Consider the following 25,790-nt stretch of genomic DNA (forward strand, 5'->3'; position numbering starts at 1 on the left):
AGAAAAAGAATGCTTCTCTCATAAAGCCAGCACAGATTTGGGAAAAACCACTTGTGCTTTATGCATATACAACATGTTGCATGCATTAGATGCAACCGAACAGGTAGATTCCATTTTCCTATGTTTCTGAAAGGTGTTCAGCACTACCGCATTGTCAACTAGTAACTGGTATACAATCATACAGAGTATCTCCCACGTATCCAAGTATCTGGGTGAATATCTGATTAATAGTACATTTTTCTGTGCTGTGAACGTTCATAAGAAATTAAAATAATGTTTAATACCTCAATAAAGCCTAATATGACCTTCAGTGTTCTCCATACACAAAAATGACTTTTCAGATAGAGTTAAGCAGCACTATCATATTGTTCACCAAGACTGCTGTTGTCTACAGGAAAATATTATCACTGGCAATTGCAATGAAATGCAGAAAGACTTTAAGAAAATTACCACTAGGTGTTATTGCAAACTGCTCTGTTTAAATGTTGATAAATGCAAGATAATATCCATTAGAAGTACAAAGAATTCAATTTTATCTGATTACAAGATTACTGGTGAACATTTCAAACATGTCACATTGAGTAAGTATTTAGAGATAACACTAGGAAGTGATATGAAATGGGGCAACTGCGTAAAACCAGTATTATGGAAGGTCAATGGAAGTCTCAGATTTGCTGGAAGGATTCTGAAAAAATGCTATACATCTGTAAGGGAAACTGTATACAAACTCTAATGTGGCCAAGTTCAGAGTACCACACCAGTGTCTCAAGACCTTATCACAAAGGCAAGACAACAAACCTCAAAATAATTTACAGGAATCCTGCTGTTATCCTAATAGGTCAGTATGACCAATAAGAAAGTTTAACAGAGAAGCTCGTGGTATTTAAATGGAAGTCTTTTGAAGGAAGATGGTGGTGTCCTCACGAAACCATGATGAATATATTTCAGAGTACTAGTATATGAGCAAGATTACCACCCAGATGTTGTTGTTATTATTTATTCTACACCTTAAATGATATTATCTAGGAAGCTAACATAGGCCATACAGTCACTTTATTCTGGCTTGTAATAAATGTATGTATTAATTATTTAATCCTGGTACTTATAATTATTTAGAAAAAATGCCAATTCTTCAAAAATGATAACATTACAACTATTTCCTACCATTACAAAACTAAAATAAAAACCCCTTAAACAATTACCCAACTACTAATATTAAGCACTAAAAATAAGCACTATAGAATCTGTTCTGTATGTATTCATTTATTAGGGCACAGCTAAACCGTTTCTTTCCACTGCTGGATCTGCCCTCATACTACCCCAGTCAACAGTCATTGCCTGCTGCATTAATTGCACATGGGGTAGTAAGTAAGCAGCACTTTCACTTTGCAAGTGATTGCACAATTCAGGAATTTCTTAGGATCCACATTTCTCCCATGATCACTTGCACCAAAGCAACATAAATTATTGAAAGACCATTTCATTCAGTGGTTGTCAACCTCAGATGCCTTCTCTTCAACTGAAGAGTATCTTCTCTAGCTGGGATGACAGCACGCTGCCATGTGGTTGAATGTTTCATGAAGTCTTCCTTGGCCTTCCTGGGTACTGCAGCTGCAGTATCGCCCAAGATGCACCAGGTTGACCCATTCCTTAATGCTGCTTTGGCATCCAGCATCCTTAATGCCTGACCACCATTACTGACTCCATCTTTGTAGAGTGCACAATCCCAAAATGTGTACTTTGGAGTGCCCACACTGCCACAGGCACAACTATCCTTAACCTGAATTTTAATTTTGTAAAGACACATAGCTTGTGGGCCATGATCAGTCAGGTAATGTATCAGTCCACTCAACAGTTGAAGAAATCTCATTTTTAGCATCTCCCTTATATTAGGGAGAAATTCATATGTTCTGCTTTTGCCTGAAGAGTCCCATTCATTTTTCCGCAGTTGTAATATCCGATGTTGTAATAACTTTTTCGTACTGAACTCAGTTCCAAGTATCCTACATATTTTCATCTGGTTGCCTTTCTTTATACAATATACTGCTCCCATTTTCCTGACTTCCATGTCCAATGGCCACATTCCTAGAATTATTAACACTGCATTGATTGGGATGCCCATTAATCTTAGTAGCACTCCTCACGGAACTATTCAGACTTCACAAGCTGCAATGTATGAGCCTAAATGCTCACATCATGTCCTACAACTGATGCTAATATAGATCGGTGGCATGCTCAGATTATTTTCAAGTGACATCAAAATTCCCTATTTGTGATAGTTATCATTTTATGCACCACAATGGTACCATTTCTGCTTGCCTCCTTTATTGGATGTGCAAAATTATGACATTTGTCAAAGGATAACCCCCAGATCTTGTTACTACACTTTTTCTATTTGTTATATTGTTTAATTTTATTTTAGGATTTCTTGCTATGTTGCCTTTCAGCATAAGGTACATAGTTTTGTGAGATGCTAGTGATAATTTGACACTATCCTTTAGGTTTCTGGAGCACTGCATTACAGTTGTCTTCTACAATTCTTCTGGAACCATTGCTTATGATGAACAACACATCATCTGCAAATGCCACCAGTTCTCTTAAGTCACCACTGTCACGTAACTTCTGAACTATGGGCTCCAATGCTACATCCCAGGACTCCGGACCATACACTGATCCCTATGGACAGCCTTTTGTTAGGGTCTTCATTATTTCCTTCCCTCGGCATATTAAAGATGGATCTCTCCCACAGCAATAGTCTCTCAGGCAGCTGTACAATGCCTTTGGGCACAGATCGATCTCTCCCACAGCAATAGTCTCTCAGGCAGCTGTAGAATGCCTCTGGGCACTCCAACTCCCTAAGACGAAAAAAGAAATACGGCAACCTCAGATTTTCAAAAGTGCCAGTAATATTTATCATCATCGTAAGTGTGTACGTAGAATAAACATCCGTGCTGGTGAGATTATCTTGTTAATTTTGTCTTCAGTTGCCTACCTACCCTTTACTAATAATCACCACCTCAGCAAACTTCCACAGTGCAGGGGCCCTTCCTTGCAACAGACACTGCTCATACAGTTATTACAAGTAGATATCTATTTAGTCACATATAGGGCTTTTACGACTTTGGCAGGAGTCTCATCCAGTCCTGGAGGTTTTTTTCTTTTTCAGCCTTACAATTATGTACCCAATTTCTTCTTGTGCAAAGGACTTAACAAGCTTATTGTTTCTATAGTCTTCACATAACATAGTTCATAATCTGTGCTGATCTTCTCTCCTGACTTCTACTTTATCATCATCTGGAAGCTGTGTTTCACCCAGCCAGATATCTGTGCACATTATCATGCCGATTCTGTTATTTGGAGAGGTGTGCTGGCCCAGACTGAATCTGTCCAGTGGATTATCGACAAGGACTGGTGTGCTGACAAGCCTGGATGTGACTTTTAGGCGGTTCCCCTTGTCCGACTAGGTGAATACTGGGCTGGTAACCATGTCCCACCTCACAATTTGATAATATTTAGAAAACACCTCACACTTTTCAGGCGATAATACCAGAGACAGACAGATGGTGTACTCAACTTAACTCCCCGGGGGAAGGGGTGGTGACATAAAGGGGATCTAGCCACCTTTTACCACTAATATCACCAAACCCAATACAATAACAAGCTGATCCATGAAGACATAGGATAAGATCAGGAAGAAAAGCAGCAGCAGCAGCACAAGAAGAAGAAGAAGAAAAAGAAGAAGAAGAAGAGTATACAAGGAATACTGTGGGATAATTCTGCTGCACCTATCAGTCATCTCATGCAGGTATCATTGGATTAAGATGAAAGAGATTATGGCAAGTACAGAAGCATACAGACAGTCATTGTTCCCTTATTAAATCCCAAAAATGGATCAGGACAGACAATCCCTAATACAGAAATGAAGTATCCTCTGCCATATACCATACTGTAGCCTGTAGAATATAAACGTAAAAATTTTACCAGATTTTTCCTTGATTATTTTCAAATCTTATTTCCCATATGTAGGGATTATTTCAGGTCCTATTTGCTTAAGTGTACGATTAATCACTACTTTATCATTCCCAAAATCTGTTATTTTATACAACAATGTAAAATAGTGATCTATTTTAACTAATACAATACTGCACTTACTATAATGAAAGAATAAACATATCACAAGTCTCGCGCTCTCGCGCTCTCTCGCTCTCTCGCTCGCGCTCTCTCTCTCTCTCTCTAGCTCTCTCTCTCTCTCTCTAGCTCTCTCTCTCTCTCTCTCTCTCTCTCTCTCTCTCTCTCTCTCTCTCTCTCTCTCTCTCTCTCTCTCTCTCTCTCCCCCCCCCCCCCTGCATGTGTGTGATAAACATATGATAAAACTGGCAGAATAATGATGAAAAAATCCTGGAGTATATAGGGTGTCCACAGCTAAAGTTCCAGTTTTAAAATGCTGTAGAAAGAGAATCACTGCTCAGAATGACATCAAATTAGAATAGCAAATTATTGATGCAGCAGTTAACACCTGGAACAACAAAAATTTGATCAACAGATGGCACTGTAAGCACCAGAATATGCACATCAGACAAAAACGTGGCACATGGCTGTTCCTCAATTTGCATCCAAGACCTCAACTTGAATGCCTCCACGAAGGATTGCATGCTACTGGTCAAGATCTTTTATAAGAACGCTGATCGTGTGCCAGTAGCCCTGAAAAAGTTCCAGACACTCAAGGGTATGAAAAAAAGACATTGGTCCGACACCTACTTTCGGTCTCAAGAAAATGATTACGAAATTCAAAAAACACATTCTTTTGAATTGCAATGTGGCAGAGGGAGGAAAGCAGTTGATCCAGTGTCTGTCAAAGATGTGACCACAGCATTGCAGGAGGAGTCGAGTGGTGGTGTGCAAACATGCAGCGAACAGGGAATTGCCTGAATGTTAGACATGCCTGCAAACATAGTGCTCAGAATCCTACAAAAAAATCCTGCATTCCTATCCATAAAAAATCATCTATGTTCAGGAGTTCCTTCTTGCTGACCTGCCACCAAAACAAACATTTGCTCTGGAATTTCTTGCTCACATGGAAGTGGACAATGTATAGACATTGAATATTTTTTGGACAGATGAAAGCCCATTTCCATCTCCAAGGGCATGTCAATACAAATAATTGTAGAATATGGGTAATGGGAAACCCTCACACACATCAACTGGTACCATTTCACTCTGCAAAGGTGACTGTGTGGTGCAGGCTGATGGCATCATTTATCATAGAGCCATATTTTTTGCGGAGGTCCTGTTACCTGTACTGTTACTGGTAAATGCTATGAGAGTCTTTGGTGCACCATTGTCATTTCAACTCCTCAACAGTGTGGATGTGTGGGTAGGAGCAAGATGGCACTCCTCTGCACTTAATGCAGACAGTGCAGTGGCTGCTGCAAAGGCATTTCAGAAACAGAACAATTGTTAGCTGTCATTTCTCTACAGCCATGCTCGCCATATCACCTGACCTTAATCCGTGTGACTACTGGTTGGTCAATTGTTTGGTCGATTGGTTGGGGGAGGGAACCGAACGGTGAGGTCATCGGTCCCATCGGATTAGGGAAGGATGGGGAAGGAAGTTAGCTGTGCTCTTTCAAAGGAATCATCCCGGCATTTGCCTGAAGCAATTTAGGGAAATCACAGAAAACCTAAATTAGGATGGCCAGACATGGGTTTGAACCATCGTCCTCCCAAATGCAAGTCCAATGTGCTAACCACTGTGCCACCTCACTTGGCTGTGACTTCTGGCTGTGGGAGTATCGGAAAACTAGCATGTACAGTGCTTCAGTTATGGACATAGTTGAACTGAATGCATGCATTGCACAACAAATTCTAAACATGACTCCCAATGACCCTCCGATCTGTTGTGGAACATGCTGTTTCTTGATTTCAACTTGTAGTTGAAAATGGTGGACAGCAGACTGCACATGTCTTGCACCCATCTCACAACAATTAGAAACCAATGTCATCTTCCTTTTTATGCAGTTTTTGGCCCCAGGACAGTTAAAAACTGATGTCATTTTGCTTTTTATGCAATTTTTTTCAGGACATTTAAAAACCAATTTTCCCCATCTGATGTGGTGGATGGGCTAACCTGACTAAAAGTGTCACAATTGTTGCCTGCCAATCTTGTGCAGTAATGCATATTCAACAATATAAATGGTGTAATGTGCAACTCAAACAACAGCCATAGTATTGCCATTCGCCTGTCATTTGCAGCCGACCCCATTTATGTTACGATGTTTACAGTGCCATCTATTGGTAAAATTTTCGTTAAATTTTATTTTTGGTCTACATCATCTCCCCTTGTGTCAATAATACACTACTGGCCATTAAAATTGCCACACCAAGAAGAAATGCATATGATAAACCGGTATTCATTGGACAAATATATTATACTAGAACTGACAAGTGATTACATTTTCACGCAATTTGCGTGCATAGATACTGAGAAATCAGTCCCCAGAACAACCACCTCTGGCCGTAATAACAGCCTTGATACACCTGGGCACTGAGTCAAACAAAGCTTTGATGGCGTGTACAGGTACAGCTGCCCATGCAGCTTCAACACGATACCATAGTTCATCAAGAGTAGTGACTGGTGTATTGCGACGAGCCAGTTGCTCAGCCACCATTGGCCAGACATTTTAAATTGGTGAGAGATCTGGAGGATGTGCTGGCCAGGGCAGCAGTCGAACATTTTCTGTATCCAGAAAGACCCGTACAGGACTACAACATGCAGTCGTGCATTATCCTGCTAAAATGTAGGGTTTTGCAGGGATCGAATGAATGGTAGACCCACGGGACGTAACACATCTGAAATGTAACGTCCACTGTACAAAGTGCCGTCAATGCGAACAAGAGGTGACAGAGACGTGTAACCAATGGCACCCCATACCATCATGCCGGGTGATATGCCAGTATGGCGATGACGAATACATGCTTCCAATGTGGGTTCACCACGATGTCACCAAACACGGATGCGACCATCATGATGCTGTAAACAGAATCTGGATTCATCCGAAAAAATGACGTTTTGCCATTCGTGCACCCAGGTTCGTCGTTGAGTAGACCATCGCAGGCGCTCCTGTCTGTGATGCAGCATCAAGGGTAACTGCAGCCACGGTCTCCGAGCTGATAGTACATGCTGCTGCAAACGTTGTTGAACTGTTCGTGTAGATGGTTGTTGTCTTGCAAACGTCCCCATCTGTTGACTCAGGGGTCAAGACGAGGCTGCACAATCCGTTACAGCCATGTGGATAAGATGCCTGTCATCTCGACTGCTAGTGATAAGAGGCCATTGGGATCCACCACGGCGTTCCGTATTACCCTCCTGAACCCATCGATTCCATATTCTGCTAACAGTCATTGGATCTCGACCAACGTGAGCAGCAGTGTCGCAATATGATAAACCGCAATCACAATAGGCTACAATTCGACCTTTATCAAAGTCAGAAATGTGATGGTACACATTTCTCCTCCTTACACGAGGCATCAAAACAACGTTTCACCAGGCAACGCTGGTCAACTGCTGTTTGTGTACGAGAAATCAGTTGGACACTTTCCTCATGTCAGCACGTTGTAGGTGTCACCACTGGCGCCAACCTTGTGTGAATGGTCTGAAAAGCTAATCATTTGCATATCACAGCATCTTCTTCCTGTCGGTTAAATTTCGCATCTGTAGCACATCATCTTCATAGTGTAGCAATTTTAATGGCCAGTAGTGTGCTGTTCAGATTTGACTTCATTCTTAGCACTGGTTCTCTTTCTACAGTATTTCAAAAATGGAATTTTAATTATGGACACCCTGTAGTACAGGGCGTTTCAAAAAGAAAGAGCAGATTTCAAACATTTATTTCTCAAAAACTACAAATGATAGAAACACAATTCAAACGTTTCTTGTCAGAGAAAGGTTCAAAGTTTTTCAATGGTCCGCGCAGAAGTTCCATGCAAATCCGCAGTGGCGCTGGCGTTTGTTTGTAGGAAAATGGCGACGACACCACAGGAACGATCATTTTGTGTGCTGCAATTTGCAAAGTTAGAGTCCATTGTTGGTGTGCAACGTGCATTCCGCCGTCAATTCAACAAACAGCCGCCTCGTCATAAGCAAATTTATGAGTGGCATCACAGATTCGTAGAAGATGGTTGCATCTGCAAGCGAAAAAGCACGGGTCGTCCACGCACATCGGATGAAAATGTCGAGCGTGTCCGTGCAGCTTACGAAAGGAGCCCTAGAAAATCCACGACACGGGCAAGTCACGAACTAAACATGTCTAAAACAACGGTATGGCGCGTTCTGAGTAACCGTCTGCACATGAAGCCGTACAAACTGCAGTTATTGCAAGCATTGCGTCCTGACGACCACAACAAAAGGTTCGAATTTTCAACTGCAATTCTACAGGACATGGAAGAGGACAATTTTGCCGAACGATTAATTTTTTCAGATGAATCAACGTTTCACATTTCTGGTAAAGTTAATCGGCATAACGTACGAATTTGGGCGAGTGAAACTCCGAGGGACGTTATTCAACATGAAAGAGACTCACCAAAGGTTAATGTCTTTTGTGCAATTTCGGTAAACAAAGTTTATGGACCTTTCTTTTTCATGGAGAAAACTATCACAGGAACCATTTACCTGGACATGTTAGAAAACTGGCTATTTCCTCAACTTCAGGAAGATTCAAATCACTTCATCTTCATGCAAGATGGCGCCCCACCACACTTCTCTGAACCTGTACGACGGTACCTAAATAACACCATTCCAGGACGGTGGATTGGAAGAGCAGGAGCACAAGATCAATGTCATCGTCTGTGGCCTCCCAGGTCACCAGACCTTACTCCCTGCGATTTTTATTTGTGGGGGTACATAAAGGACTGTGTTTATGTCCCACCTATGCCCGCTACTCTTCAAGAGGTACGACATCGAATTGTTGCGGCCGTGAATTCGGTAACTAAAGACCAGTTGCGTCGTGTGTGGCAAGAAATGAGATACCGGTTTGATATTTGTCGTGTAACAAATGGTGCTCATATTGAGGTACAGTTTTGATATTTGTTGTGTAACATTTGGTACTCATATTGAGTGAAGGACCGTTGGAATTGTGTTTCTATCATTTGTAGTTTTTGAGAAATAAATGTTTGAAATCTGCTCTTTCTTTTTGAAACGCCCTGTATATTTCATTCATAGAATATCCCCAGTAATGGCCCAATAAGTACCATGATCTACAACAGTTGTTTTTGGGTGAAAAGCATCTTCTTAATACATGGCATAAAGTCCATCATAGACTTTTGCATACCCATAGCATTTTCAAACGTTTATAAATTAATTTTGAAGAAATAATATGAATAAGACAATGAACAGCTAATTTTTGTAAACAGTTTCCACACAGCTACTGTGGTGTGAAACACATTATTTTCATCAGACAAGGAGTTGTACAATATAATCACTGCAGACATTAGTGAAAGTGTACATTAGTTAGTGTTTTAAAGCTTGATTTTTAATGCTGCAAAAGACAATACTGTCACATGGAAATCATACGGGGTGCGGGAGGGATGCGAGGGCATGGACAATTCATACAGTTCCTAATTTTTACCAGTTTACTATATACCCTGATAAAAAAATGAGTACCCTGACAACATTTCACCAATTACTTAAGTCATATATCCCCCTATTTCCTATTATCATATGCCTTATACATGAACAAGTAATGTTTGTGGTCACTTCCATCTGTGTTCACAAAAGTGTTACCCTGCACTTTACAATTATAAAGTTAAAAAAGTTTGTTTTAAATTTAATTTCATTGTGAAGAAAAAAGATAAGGCCTCTTAATTCAAACTGGTGTGAGGTACACAGAAACATGTAACAGAAAACAATACTCACACTAACTTTCGAGCTCTTGCTCTTTTTCTCATAAATGTACACATATTCACACACATAACCACACAGACACCCAAACACACACTCCTGTGGTCACAGCGAGACTGATTATTGATTACTGAGTATCGATTATTGACTGTTGTTGCCTTGGCACATGGAGGTAGGGAGGGAGTGAGGAAGAAAGTATGAGGCAAGGAGAGGGTAGCGAGACAGTGAGTGTGAGACAGGTCTTTTAACAGATGACACAGTGGCTGCCCAACAATACAAAACGAGTTCAGAGGGGTAGAGCATGTAAGTGATAGAGAAAGGGAGAAGTGGCAAAAAGAGGGACGCTGAAGAAGAGTAAGATGGAGACAAAGTGAGAGACAAGGTGAGGGGAGAAAAAGGGAGAGGATAGCAAACGAAGGGAAGAGGGGTGATGGAGGGAAGATGGGATGAAAGAAAGGGGGGGGGGGGAAGAAGGGAGAGACACAGAGAGAGAATGCCTGTATTATTGGAGAAGGCAGTACATCATCTGGATGAAGGTGGAGTCCTGTGGACAAAAGAGAGAAGGTAAGGTGAGGCAGTGTGAAATATGATAGAGATTCAGGACAGGGGGACTGCAGGAGCACAGGGTATTCTGGAGAGACAATTCCCACCTTGTAGTTCATAGAAAATTGTGCTGGAAGGGAACATCCATAGGGTCCATGTAGTGAAACAACTGTTAAACTTGTTTGTGTTGTCATGTACAATACGTTCAGCAATTGGAAATTCAAGTTTGCATGCTGCCACAGTTTGGCAATTCAGGCAGGCAGCCAGTGAATTACTTGCTGTGCTCACATAGAATGCTGTATAGTAATTGCTGCACCCCTTATATATAACATGGCTGCTTTCACACGTGGTCCTGCCTTTCACTGGGTAGGAGATGCCTGAGACTGGACTGCGGTAGGAGGTGGTGAGAGGGTTTATGGGACAGATGTAACAGCTGGGTTGACCACAAGAAGTGCAGGATTGGAAAAGGATTGGAGTAGGGATAGACAAGGATATTCTGTATGGTTGGCTGGGCAGTGGATCACTATTCTGTATGATGTGAGCAGGATTTCCAGTAGGATATCCATCATCTCAGGGTATGGCAAAAGGTAGGCAACGCCCGATTGAATGATGTGGTTGAGCTTTTCAAGGCTAGAGTGATACTAGGTGTTCAGAGAATTGCTGATTGGTGGGTGGTTAGCAAGTTTACTGGTGTCAGAGGAGGAGATAGCATGTGAGATCTGTTTATGGATGATCTGGATAGGATATTGCCTGCCAATGAAGCTTCTGGAAAGGTTATTGGTAAATTCTGACAACTCCTACTTTTTCACTGCAGATGCAGCATTCACAGGTAGCGAGGCTGTAAGGAAGAGACTTTTTCATATAGAATTGGTGACAGATGTCGAAGTGGATGTACTCTTGGTGGTTAGTGCATTTTATATGAACAGATGTATTTATGAAGCCATCTGAGAGGTGAAGAACAACATCTAGGAAGGTGGTTTGTCAAATTGAGGAGGACTAGGTTAAATGGATTTCTGAGTAAGTGTAGAGATTATGGAGGAAATAACAAATTATTCCTGTCATGGGTCCAGAACATTAAAATATCATCAATGAATCTGAACCAGAAAAGGGGTTAGGTGTCGATGCGATAGGAAGGATTCCTCCAGAAGACCCATAAATAATTCGGCATAAAATGGTGCTATGTGAGTTTCCATGGTAGTACCACAGACTTGTTTGTAGATTTGGCTTTTGAAAGTGAAATAATTGTGGGTCAGGACATGGCTGGCTGATTACTGAGTATCGATTATTGACAGCTGTTGCCTTGGCACATGGAGGCAGGGAGGGAGTGAGGAAGAAAGTATAAGGTGGTGGGCTCGGTATCAGGACGCTGTTGGGAAAGGCAGTGATCCATGGCTGCAAGGCAATGGATGCGGGGAATTATGGTGTGTAACAAAGTAGGATCCATAGTGACCAAAATGGTGGTAATGGAATAGGCACTAAAGGAGGTGAGCAATGTAGGCTAGGAGGCTATGTGCAATAGTCATGGAGGTGTTGGTCAACAAAGGCAGACGTTCATTCAGTGGGAACATTGTATCCAGCCACAATCGGACAACCAGTAGGGAGAATGTGGGGTTGGGTTTTTGGAGCAGTTAATAGTTAGGAGTTGGGAAGGGGGATGGCTGTTGGTGTGAGGAGGGACATGGATTCAGGTGTCAGGTCTTAGGATGGACCCAAGGCCTTGGATAGTTGCTGTTGGTTCTCTTGGACTTCCTGGATGGGATAATCATAAGGTTTGTATGTAGAGGTGTCAGAAAACTGGAAAATGCCCTCAACCACATAGTCACTACAATTCATGACCACTGTGGTGGAGCCTTTGTTTGTGGGAACAATAACAAGGTCGCAATTGGTTTTCAGGTTACTGACAGCCTTGTGTTCCATAGGACTGATGTCGAACTCACTGGGGAGAGATTTACGAATGGAAAGTAAGGTCAAGTTAGAAGTGAGGAATTCCTGAAAGATAACCAGAGGATGATTGGGTGGAATTGGAGTGGGATCTTGGCTGGAGGGAGCTTGGAACCGTTTTAAACAAGATTCAGTGTGAGGTTTTGGTTGATGTCAGTGGGGTGCATGGCAAAGAAATATTTCCACTGAGGAGAACAAGTGAAGAAAAGAATGTCCTTCGTAAGTCTAGTATGGTTGAACTTAGGTTTTGCACTAGAAGTGAGGTCTTTAGACAATGCTGAGACTTCTGCAGTGGTCAGAATTTTGGCAGAAAGGTTGAGAACAGTGTTACGGGATCAGTGTTCAAGAGCAGTGTTTTTCATGGTGGGTGGAGGAAGTGTTTGGAGACATTGAAGGCGGAGCAAGTCAGCAAGGCATGGTTGGGGAGCTATGAGGGGTTTATGGAAGGATTGTATCAAAGTTGTAGGTTATAGGTAACCCCAGGCATGCATAAGACAGGATAAGCTGAGGCAGCTTCCTCAGATGGTGCTGGGAATGCTGTTCCAACTCTTGAAGGGCAAGAGTTTCTAATGTAGTGATACCATTAAGGAAGTTGTAGTTTGTGAGAAGCTAATACATTTATTATTTCATGCATTTGAAATAAATGTTTCGTGTTCTACCTCTCATGCGATCCCAAAGTGATGGCAGTTCTTGAATCCTCTCTTCAACACAGAGGGCAGTCAATCTTGCCTCTGCATCCTGGTCCCAGCAGTCTTCTATTGTTTCTCTCAACAGCCTCACAGCAGCCCAGTCACGCCACCCCTCCGGAAACAAAGGACGAGCTTTGTGTCGAGAGACAAGCACCTGCATCTGTTCAAATGTTGGATGGTGACCTAGAACATGGATTCGTCTAATGAATGTATTGTGAAACTATAGCATATTATAGTGTATACACAACTTATACAAAAACTGTTAAGAGATTTTCCAGAAATATAAGAAATGTGTGCATGTCTAATTAAAACTTTCACATTGTCTAGAATGAGTACATGAGTGAAAAGATGCAATGTTGCATTATTCTATTTTCACAAAGTGGATGGCTGTCTGAATTTTCTTGTTTCATCACTGTCACATTATCAATATTGCAAATTATTTGTCATCTCAATCACTGAATTCTATTGTTGATATAATTCCAAGTTTGTCGCCAAAATACTATTATAATTCTTTTTACTCCACTACTTTTAAAGTGATCTTGATTATTTTGTACATTTTCAAACTCTCTTCACAATTCCTCAATACATTTAAACTATTGCATTATGTGCATCATTCATCTGGTACCAGGCTCTGTTGAAGCTGAATGCTGGCTGTAGGAAATGGCCCCAGTTGGTGGTTATAGTCCACCATCAATCAGCTGTGGTTAGCTCGACTACTGCTAGCTATCATGTCCTCTTTCACAGGTGGCCTTGTAGCATCACCCATTTCTCTTCTGCATTCTGACATGTGTGCTGTTATCTGGCTACTCGTGAACACAGCATTGGTAATTGGTCTGCCTGCTGAAGCAACAGCAGCAGCTAATGCAACCATGACAGCTACAGATAGACTTGCTGCAAAAGTCACTTCAGCTTCTTGCAGACAAACTGCCAGTGCACGAGGACAGTTTGCTCCAGGCCTCAACACCACACACACTCAATGTCTCCATACATCCTCTGTTGTTTCTATTTATTAGTGCTGCTACATTGGACTGGGACACACATTTGCATCAACTAAAGCAACATACCACGATGTTTTAAGTCATGGATGATTCATTGCAGTGATTATTATTTCTGTCATGGGTTTCACTGAACATGCTATTTCTGCTCCAAAAATTAGCACCTCTGTCTGCCCTTGCTGTGATCTCCTTTCAGGAGATACGTGTTCTGTTGGCAAATTATTATTCACAGAGATATCTTGTGGTTGCCTCCAGACTTGAGTTTCAAAAATACCATTGACAGCCTGGATAATCATACTGCTCCTGGGTCACTGACTTAGATACTTACAAGGTCTCAGCACAAATGCGACTTCACTTGCGCCAATCAAGTCTCCTTATTTTTGACGTTATGGTTCAACTGGCACCTGATCCAGAGGTCCACACAGTGGCAATTAAACTGGATAGCCTATCATTGGAGGACATCTTCCACATCACACATTTGTTCAAATTTGGGCAGGCTGCTAAGAATGACTCAATGTGAGGACAGAAATTGCAGTGGTAATGCATCGCCACGTATTCCACCCCACATCACAGGCATAGGACAAATCCCCAGGTTGCAGCAACATTGTGATTCATCATCATCATCATCATCATCATCATCATCATCATCATCATCAGTCATCCAAGATTCCTACGGTGTCCAAAGATCTGATCGCCCCTTGGCGGTAGTCACAGGGGCTGCTCCCTTCATGACTACAGTTTTGTTCTGCTCATTCCCGAGCAGACTATTCTGATCGCTATGGGTCCTGCATGTGCTGACAAAGAGGTGCAGCTCAATTCAGTGTGTCAAAGCCATGCAACCTGCTCTGATCCCACCCCACGAGTGCACTAGGACACTATACATGTGCTGCACTCAGTGGTCCCTCTGGCAACCCTTCATGGAGAAATTGTTCCTCACACTTAGCATTTCTCACCAGCATGTCTGTTTCCAGGTGGACACAGGGGCCACTGTTTCTTCGATAAATCAGGCAATATATGCACAACTGAGCTCACCCGAGTTGTTCACACCATTTAAGTGTTTGGCGGCCTACAGCGAAGTGTCTGGTCCTCTACGTGGGCAGTTCTTGACCATTGCAGTCTACAAATGCATTATGCAGCTCACTATGTTCTTTGTCATTGACCACCCATCTGTTACAAACATATTTTACCTTTACACTGTTTGGGTTTTCTATTTCTGATGAAGTTACAGTTGTATCAACTGCAGCCACTATCGGGGAACTGGACAATCTCTACACTGTGTTCTTTATTCTTTATTTCAGTGTATTGGGGGTGTGCCTCAGACTTTCAAGCGAGCATCAATCTTGGCCAGACACCACGCCTCGTTTTTAGCATGAAAGAGCAATTGCAGTTACCTTATGTGCTGCTGCGAAGCAGCAACTAGACCATCTCCAGGCTGCGGCTGTTATCGAGCTGGTGAAATCTAAAACGAGCCTTTCCACTAGTCATCAGAAAGTGCAATGGTTCTCTCCATATGTGTGGATATTTCAAGGCTACCATCAATGTCCAATTTCAATTGAAATCATATCCCCTGGCAGCAAGGCCTCCTCACCAAACATCCAGCAGGGGAATACTGTGCCAAGACTGACCTTACCAGTGCTTACCTCCAGCTATACTCTTAGATGAGGAATCCCAGAACACTGTTGTCATTAACATGTCTTTTGGATTATATAAGTACAAGTAACTCACATTTGGCATTTCCTTGGCCCCAGCAATTTTCCAAAGGTTTCTGGAACAGCAAGCCCAGCAAATTCTGACTTGAATTAATTACTTAGCTGATTACTGTTATGGGACTCTCCCACCAGGAGCATTTGCAAACCCTTTTTTACAACCCTACAGGACACAGATCTGCATTGTGATTTGGAGAAGTGCATGTTTTTCAGTAAGAAGTTCAGTATTTGGGACATTGGCTGACCAAAGAGGAAATCAGCCCACTGACTGGAATGATGCCGCAGTAGATTCCTTACCCCCAGCTGATGAAATTACCTGAATGTTTTTGAGCATAATCAACTATTATTCCATGTTCTTATCTCACACAGTCCACATGGTGCAATCCCTCAATCAGTTGAGTAGAAAGTGCGTGCCTTACGACTGGACTCCTGACTGCAACCAGGCTTTTAACTAATTGAAAACCGTGCTGAAATCCACTCATTGCCTCATACCATTCTCATCCAGTAACCCATGGTTGTGGTGCCAAACACATCTACGTACAGCATCAAGGTGGTCTTAGTGCACAGGAATGGGAATGACTCCGAGCAGCCTATAGCACACAGGGTGTTCAGAAACTCCTGTTACAAACTTCTATGACTTGTAGAGGGGAGTGAGTACACAATATTTTGAATGGGAACCCATATTCAAAAACATACCATTTCTGTTTTACAATGATTACAGTTCAGATGTTTAACTAATCCACTTCTGCTTGAGAAACTGAATTAGGCATGGCACAGTACAATTATCATGTAACAATTTGAAAGGAAACATAACGAAACACTTATTAATCTCTTAAACTCATCTGATTGTATTAACACTTAAATATTACATGTTTAAATTATTCCAAAACAAAAAAGAACTCAGCATACTGTATACACAGAAGAGTACTGATGCATTACAACAATATTATTTCACATTCAGTGACCATATGACGCAATACATGTCATCCTGACTATCCTATTGCGCACCAGGATAAGCAACAGTGAGGCTTTTCCCCCTCAGCAGACATTAAAACATTACACATCTGAATTGAAACCTCATTTGTGGATATAGATCCCTATTCAATATGTTATGTACTTGCTCCCCTCTACAAGCCCTAGAAGTCTATAATGGAAATTTCCAAACATCCTGCAAGCATCCAAAACATTGACCCCTGCACACCAAAACTATTCCCAGATCAAAAATGACACATTGGTGATAGTGTTTGCTGTTAAAAAATTCATGTCTACCTTTCTGAGATGATGTTCACCCTACTTACAGACCACAAACTATTGGTGGCATTATTCATCCTATACCCCAGCCTCCTGGACTGGACAGCCCAGTGCCTCCAATACTGGGCATTGTTCCTGAGTGCACAAGATTACACCATCTGGCATAAGCTGACACATTGTTGCATCTACCCCCTGGCTTGGACCCTGATTTTGACTAACACGAGGCCCTCTGCCTCCACATCAATTCTGAGCAGAAAAATAAATTTGACAGTTTCCCCATTATAGCTGCTTGGGTCACACCGCCAAATGCTGGGACCCCCGATGTGACAGGTCCTCAGCTATGTGACCTTTGGTTGGCCAACATATCTCATCCACTAGCTGGTGACCGAGCTCAGCTCCTGGAAACATATTTCTCACAGGCTCTCAGTTGTTGTTGACGTCATTCTCCAGTACACTGAGATGGATGTGAACCAAGTAGTCATGCCCCAGGTGTTGAGCTTTCTGCACCTAGGACATTGGGGGATGTCCCGTGTGAAAGTGTTTGTTTGCCAACATGTGTACTGGCTGGGGATCAAAACTAACATAAAAAAATGGTTCATGGCTGCACAAGATCTCATCCTCATCCTCCTCCTCCTCCTCCTCCTCCTACTCCTACTCCTACTCCTACTCCTACTCCTACTCCTACTCCTACTCCTACTCCTACTCCTACTCCTACTCCTACTCCTACTCCTACTCCTACTCCTACTCCTACTCCTACTCCTACTCCTACTCCTACTCCTCCCCCCCCCCCCCCCTCTTTTCACCCCGTCTCCCGTCTTCCCTGGAACCACATCCATCTCAATTTTGCTCGCCAGTTTTTAGTGCCAATGTGGTTTATTGCTCACTGTCAATGCTATTTGAAGTACCCATGCAATATGCATGGTGCCCACCACAACTGATGCTACCATCACTGCCTTGAACCAGGTTTCAGTTATGTAAGGATTGCCTCACATATTGGTCTCCGATAATGGGCCAAAATTCATGGAGTCTGCCGTCAAAGATTCTGTAAAGCTTAAGGCATCAAACATATTTGCAGCCCTCTTTTTCATCTTCCCTCAAATGGTGAAGCAAAACATCTCATTTTAACTTTTATGCAGCAAATGGGAAAAGCTGTCTAATCATCTGCCACTATGTTGGGTGTCACCCTGCTTCATCATCTGATGCTGCCCCCTTCTCAAGACTCGCTCTCATCCCTCCTGGCATCATGCGCATGGCATGGCTGTGTGGTCTCACACCTACAGGAGTACTGAGGTTTGGATGCCGATTGCAGTAGTGGAGACCAACGGGTGGCAAGTTACATCTGTCCAAACATAGAAGGGGCTTGAGTACTGTCACCACAACCAACTCCACCCTTGAGTGCCACCTCCTCCACTGCTTTCTGGTGGCTGCTTTTGACTCCCCATTGTTGCACCAGCAATACCTTCTGCACCCTGGCACACCCACTGCCAGCAACGCCCTGATGGATGCTTGTGGATGCACCCCCATCCCACAGCCAGCAGTCGATAGGACCGCGTCTTCACCTGCACCTCTATTCCATGCCCCATGGCACTGTCCTGGGCAGTTCCACCCATAAGCACCTGTTTCAAGGGGTGGGGGTGGTGGTGGTTGGGGGGGGGGGGGGGGAGAGATCTGGTATCAGGCTCCATGGAAGTAGAATGTCTGCCAGAGGAAATGGACCTAGATTGTCGTTAGAGGGCATATTATCACGTCGGCACCATCTGTCTCACCACATGAATACGACTGCCAATAGTGTTCCTCATAGCTGGCATAAAAACGGCCACCCAGTGAATGGCCAGCCAGTTCTACACTCAATTCCAATACTGTCAGTTACTATCATCACTGTACTATCGACTATTCAATAACAACCTTGCTTGGCACTTGGGTGTTCTTTCTGGTCACATTGCACTTTGTCTCTCTCTTTCTTCTTGACCTGCTGACATCACTGTGGCAAAGGCTTTCATTTGGGACCTTACTGTTGCACAGGTTGCTCTGCACTGTCCTAGTCTGTGCCTTGTCCACTGTCAGTCAGCTATGTTTAGCTCAGTTTCTGCTTGGTATTGTGTTCTCTTATGCAGGCAGCCCTTCCACCTTGCAGCTTCATCCATTTCTTTCCTAGGTTCTGATGCATGAGCCGACATCCAGCTACTCACTGATATAGCAATATGTTAAACTGACAGAGTGTTTATTCTGACAGCTATTTGCTTGTGCTTCTTTGGAGATACTAATTTTCTTCTAGATTTGACACACTTTTAGTGTTTCACAAATATTTTAACATTAGAGTCAAGACCATCTTAGCAGTACTTTGTAATTACGACAGTACCTCTATCTCTTAAATCTTTGGCCAAGCATTTCAAAGCTCTTGATAGATTCTAACTGGATGCCTATTTATTTAGGCCACAATATTATTTATTTTCACAAAATTAAAAACAGGCAGAATGATACACCTGTTCATTCAAACAATGAATCTGTTGCACCTACAGGAGAAACTTCTACATATATCTCAAATACTGGAAGCTAAGTGAAGAAGTGTAAAATATAGTAAAGAGAAAAAGGAGTTTCTCAGTGATGAAAAAGAGAGACAATTCCTTGTTGTAGGTGATACCATGCTCAGAAATGTGATAGTGCCAAATTCAACAATAGATATTCTCTCAGGTATGAGGACTACCTTGTCACCAACCAGATTTCATGCCAAAGGTTTCAGTCATTCCTATGGGTGTTTTGACTTGACTGTTGGTATCTTGAGACAAATTCTTGATCCTGTGTATCATGCCATCCTGTATTACAGTTTTCTTTATTAGAATTTCGAACATTTTTTCCTTGCTCGCCACATCAAACATTTTCTTTATATCAAGAAAGGTTAACCACACATCTCAGTTAAGTTTATGGTATTCTTCCATTAACTGTCAGAGAGTAAAAATTAAATCTGTTGTTGATCTTCCCTTCCTGAATGCATGCTGTCCTTCCAGGAGAATGTGTGCCAGTAACCTCTACAAACCATATAGAACCATAATGACTGGTACTGTCTACAGCAAATCTGTCAGTGACCAATATAGAGAGAGTATTAACTGTGATATAAACATAAACTGTAACACTGTTATGAGCTGTGTATACTAGTCTGAATAAGTTCATAAGCAGTAAATGCATGGGTAAAGACAGTCTTAGTAAAAATGTCCATTGACATACATAAAATCTAAATAATAGGGAAAATTTATAGAGAAGGCTGGGGATGATAAACAGTGTCTGGTAACAAAAATTGTAAGACCAGAACATTAGCTAGGAACAAGTAGATTTGAAGTGATACATAAGAAAGGATGTCACTTTATTATGCACGGGAATACAAATGCTAAGGTGCTGAGTTTTCAAACAAAAGTCATAAAGATGGTGAGCCACAAATTATTATTTTTGAGTTTAAAATTATGAAAGTTATTTGATTCAATGAACATTACATTACAGATTATAATATTAAAGTTCTTAATAAAACCAAAAATTTTGAAGTAGCCAACAGCTATTGTAGATGGGAATTTCTATGCCACCGGTGTTTGCTAAAGTTATCGAGAAGGTTGTATATACAAGGTTACTGGAGCATTTAAATTCACATAATTTGCTGTCAAATGTTCAGTTTGGTTTTAGAAATGGTTTAACAACTGAAAATGCTATATTCTCTTTTCTCTGTGAGGTTTTGGATGGATTAAATAAAAGGTTGCGAACGCTAGGTGTTTTCTTTGATTTAACGAAGGCTTTTGACTGTGTTGACCACAAAATATTACTGCAGAAGTTGGACCATTATGGAGTAAGGGGAGTAGCTTACAATTGGTTCGCCTCTTACTTTAAGAACAGAAAGCAGAGGGTCGGTGCTGGGGCCACTGCTGTTTCTTATTTATATAAATGATATGCCTTCTAGTATTTCTGTTTGCTGATGACACCAGCTTGATAGTGAAGGATCTTGTGTGTAATATTGAAACAATAACACATAATGTAGTTCATGAAATAAGTTCGTGGCTTGTGGAAAATAATTTGATGCTAAATCACAGTAAGACTCAGTTTTTACAGTTTCTAACTCACAATTCAACAAGAACCGATATTTTGACAGACAGAATGGGCATATTATAAGCGAGACGGAACAGTTCAAATTCCTAGGTGTTCGGATATATAGTAAGCTGTTGTGGAAAGCCCATGTCCAGGATCTTGTTCAGAAGCTAAATGCTGCTTTATTTACCATTAGAACAGTATCTGAAATAAGTGACACTTCAACACGAAAAGTAGTCAACTTCGCATATTTTCATACGCTTATGTCGTATGGTATTATTTTTTGGGGTAATTCTTCTGATTCAAAAAGGGTATTTTTGGCTCAAAAACGGGCTGTTCGAGCTATATGTGGTGTAAGTTCGAAAACCTCTTGTCGACCCCTATTCAAAAATCTGGGAATTCTGACATTGCCCTCACAGTATATATTTTCTTTAATGTCGTTCGTTGTTAGCAATATTAGCCTATTCCCAAGAGTTAGCAGCTTTCACTCAGTTAATACTAGGCAGAAATCAAATCTGCATGTAGAATGCACTTCCTTGACTCTTGTGCAGAAAGGAGTGCAGTATTCTGCTGCATCCATTTTCAATAAGCTACCACAAGAACTCAAAAATCTTAGCAGTAGCCCAAACTCTTTTAAGTCTAAACTGAAGAGTTTCCTCATGGCTCACTCCTCCTATTCTGTCGAGGAGCTCCTGGAAGAGCTAGAAAATTAAGCAAATTCCAGTGTTACATTGTTGATTTTCTTTATTTAAACTTACGACTTGTCACCTGAAGATTTTTTTTTTATATATATATTTCATTTTATCTGTTTCCAATATCGTGTTATAATTTCATGTATTGACTCGTTCCATGACCATGGAGACTTCTCCTTAGTTTGGTCCCACGGAACAATAAAAAAATAAATAAAAACTGGGTGGAGACTCGGGCATACTTCGTTGCTCTGATATGAAATGAGAAATGATTTTAATTATTTGAATGAAGGGTGTATATTTAAGAACAACTGTGTCAAGTTAAGGGATCTAAATGTCACAATAGTCTATTTACAGAGTACCAGAGAAAGCAACAACTGAAGCTTTTCTGGCCAAAGTTCGGTGCCTGCTTAAAACTCTAAATAAAAACAAAATGAAAAAGAGTGTAACAGCTGCTGACTTAAATATTAATATCATAGCTGAAGGAAATGATGCATCCAAATTCGCGGACATAATAAAGAGCTTTGGCTTCAAAGTAAACTTAATGTGACCCACAAGGGAAACTTTGGCTTCAAAGTAAACTTAATGTGACCCACAAGGGAAAATGCATGGTCAGTGACCTGTACTGATAATATCTCAACAAATTTTTGTGTTTGAAGATGTTTATAAAGTTTTCTTAGATAGAGGAATCTCCGCCCACTCTGCATTATTCACTGAACCATCAAAAATTAATAGAGAAATTTCATGTAACAAAAGACATCTGGAAAAGTAACTTCAGTGAAAAAAAAATTAACTATATTTAAGAATAAGTTAAGACAGTTTCAATGGCGTTCTGACAACTATATTTCAAGTAGTACTAACTTTGACAAACTTTTATGTAGTTTTCTTCAAATGTTTAATGAAACCTTTAAATTTAAAATCAAATGTAACAAAATGAATATGAAACTTTAATGGACAAGTGGAGATATAAAGATTTCTGGTACCAGGAAGAAGCAACTCCACAATGAATTGAGGATATCTACTGGGTCTTGCGTTTCTGCTTATTTTATCATGTACTGCCTTCATTACTTCATCTCACAAAGCTAGCCCACTCTTCCATTTTATTTTATAGCACCTGTACCAATCACTCACTGTAATTGGTCACAACTGTCAAGTAGCTAAGGGTGTTCATTCTGTGCAATTTAAGAATGACTATACAAAACTAGCTGTGGTGAAGGCAGATACTAGACAGAGTCATTAGAAGAACTCTAAAAAAATAGAAGTCATCCATGTCATTTAAAAAAAAATTGAAATTTGTGGTAAGGTCTATGGGACCAAACTGCTGAGGTCATCAGTCCCTAGGCTTATGCACTACTTAATCTAACTTAAACTAACTTACGCTAAGGACAACACACACACCCATGCCCAAGGGAGGACTCGAAACTCCAATGGGGGGAGCCACATGAACCGTGAATAGACGCCTCAGACCGCACGGCTACCCTGCGTGGCCATCATTTAAAACACTCAGCCAATCAATTCTTGAATACATTTATCGGTCTGGAATTTTTCACTAAGCTGAATTTAAGGACAAGAGAAAGAATATCCAGAGAAGAACCATTCTTGTTTAGTTTAGTCAGTGTAATAGTGCTGTAGTGGGATGTGCTACAACAAAGACAATAGGAATCATGAAAAGGCTTGTTTTTAAAGTTTGTGTTGAGAGTTCTAATGCACATCGGTCCACATGTGGATACTGCCAGTAAATTACTTCTACTTAGAACAGTGATTAACATAGTACTGTACACTTTATCAGAGCACTTCATGTTAAAACAAACTCACACATTGTACTGTAATGAGGACTACAGGATATAGTGTACGAGGAAAATAACATGAAACACAGCCCAAGATGTGACACAATAATAGATACACACATCAAGCAGACAGACAGTCAAATGGGCATGTACTGAGACTGACACATAAAAGCAAAGACATATTAAGGTCATGGCTCACACAAGTCCTCAGAGGTTAATTTGTATTCTTTTGAATAAACTCAACAGTTTGGTTAGCAGATATCACACGACAAGGAAAGGTATACTTTACTTCCTCCCACAAGCATGTTGTGTGATGACTATGACAGTAGAATCACACAAATTTGGGCTTGCATAATGTAATGTCCTGGACCTTAACAAGACCAACCATTTGTCCACTTTTCTACTACATAAATTTAAATTGCAGCTTGTAATAGTATTACTGTGAAACACTACCAAGACTCATTGTAAACATACAAGACAAAACTGGATGACAGAACATGAAATGTGCAATGTGAATGAGGAGAGCACAATTTCATGAGAACATGATCTCTAAAAGCACTATACATTAATGAATGTGTTCTCATTTAATCTTAGCTGGCCAGGGTGGCCAAGCGGTTCTAGGCGCTACAGTCTGAAACCGCGTGACCGCTACGGTCGCAGGTTCGAGTCCTGCCTCGGGCATGGGTGTGTGTGATGTCCTTAGGTTAGTTAGGTTTAAGTAGTTCTAAGTTCTAGGGGGCTGATGACCTGAGAAATTAAGTCCCATAGTGCTCAGAGCCATTTTTCATTTAATCTTAAATGCTATGTACGACAAAAGTAGCACTGGCATAGAAGAAAATTTAGTACTGGCGTAGAAAGTAAGTACTTTAGATACACAAACAGTCATTAAGACAGTAAAACATTTAATATTCATCGTCACTGTTGTCCTCCTCCTCCTCTTTCTCCTCCTCCTCCATCTCACCTATAGAAATATCCCAGTAGTATCATAATATGAGGTATATTATCATCAATGTCAGCACCATTTATTCTTTTGAATTATTAGTAGCTTACAACCAAAACATAGATACATGTGTTTTATGAATAGTACAAACATCAAGTTTGCATCTCAAACATACCAACTTCAGCTTCAAAAGGCATACTATAAGGAGGTACAGAGGTGCCAAGCTGATATAGATCTGCGCACCGTGTTGCTATTTCCCATAGCACTAATCCTAATGCATACACATCTATCTGCTTTAGTGATGATTCACAATCTCTAAGGTTCACTGCTCCCTCTAATACTTCTGGTGCCATGTAGCGTAAGGTGCCAACCTGAAATCATTTTAAAATCATAGTTAAAAACACAAATAACAATTAAACAAATAAGAAAAGGGTGGAAGAGACAAAATATTTTCCATTGACATGGTATATTCTACTTAAATCAGGTATTTCTTCCATTTTTATTTTTTTATACAAGTAATGTATGTGTGAGCATAGAATATTAATAGTAATGAGTCAAACAATAATAATTATGCGGTAGTAGTAATCAACATTATAAAGAATGATGTTCGGCATTATTTTTCCTTTACCACCTAAGATTTAAAACACACACTGCCACAGAAGTCAAACACACAGTGTACAGGTTATGAGGTAATAGCTGAAACGTTATGTAAAAAGGAGGAAATAAATGAAAGGAATTTTCAATTCTGTGTACAAAATAAGAACTTCCCATGGGTTTTATTTGCTATTGCAAAAGAATTTTTCCATAGAGCAAAATGGGGTATCTAGCAGGTATTTCTATGAATTATTTTTCACAAAGGTATATTACTTCTTATTTGGCTGGAATTGAACATTTCAACCATTGTGTACTCTACCTCTTCTTGTGTTAGTACCAAATGCTTCAGCTCACAAGAGGACCGTGCCTACTAGTTTAGTCCAAATTTATGATATATGTAGGGCATGGCCAGAAATGAAAGCAATAGTAGTTAGAGCTCCAGATGGCCAACTGTTTAGAGAAAATATCATTTTTGGCATGGGTCAAGTGAGACATCTACGTCTACATCTATACTCTGCAAACCACCTTGAACTGCATTTATGTGGAGCCATTTATGTTAGCATATGTTCTGGGCAGTGGTTGACTTAGTTGAAATGGTACATCCAAGGGTTGTGGAGTCGAGTCTCCAAGTCAAAACATGTTTTTTTTAATTTTCAATTTTTATAATGCAAATAAACTGAAATAATACATTGTTT

At 40.9% G+C, this 25,790-nt stretch overlaps 1 protein-coding gene across 4 annotated transcripts in view; it reads right to left on the minus strand.

Annotated features, from left to right (window-relative positions):
• The window catches only part of LOC126185192 (bone morphogenetic protein receptor type-2), a 382,730-nt gene that overhangs the window by 23,929 nt on the left and 333,011 nt on the right, over positions 1 to 25,790 (minus strand). For all 4 annotated transcript variants that reach the window (XR_007536982.1, XM_049928060.1, XM_049928059.1 and 1 more), the window contains 2 exons: positions 24,677 to 24,872; positions 13,039 to 13,251 (listed from right to left, as the gene is read on the minus strand). Coding sequence is in view for 3 of the 4 variants with exons in the window: in XM_049928060.1 (XP_049784017.1) it covers positions 13,039 to 13,251; positions 24,677 to 24,872 (409 nt within the window). In the remaining variant the exon portion in view is untranslated. The remainder of the gene's footprint in view (positions 1 to 13,038; positions 13,252 to 24,676; positions 24,873 to 25,790) is intronic.

Source organism: Schistocerca cancellata, chromosome 4 (assembly GCF_023864275.1).
Source record: "Schistocerca cancellata isolate TAMUIC-IGC-003103 chromosome 4, iqSchCanc2.1, whole genome shotgun sequence".
Taxonomy (NCBI): domain Eukaryota; kingdom Metazoa; phylum Arthropoda; class Insecta; order Orthoptera; family Acrididae; genus Schistocerca; species Schistocerca cancellata.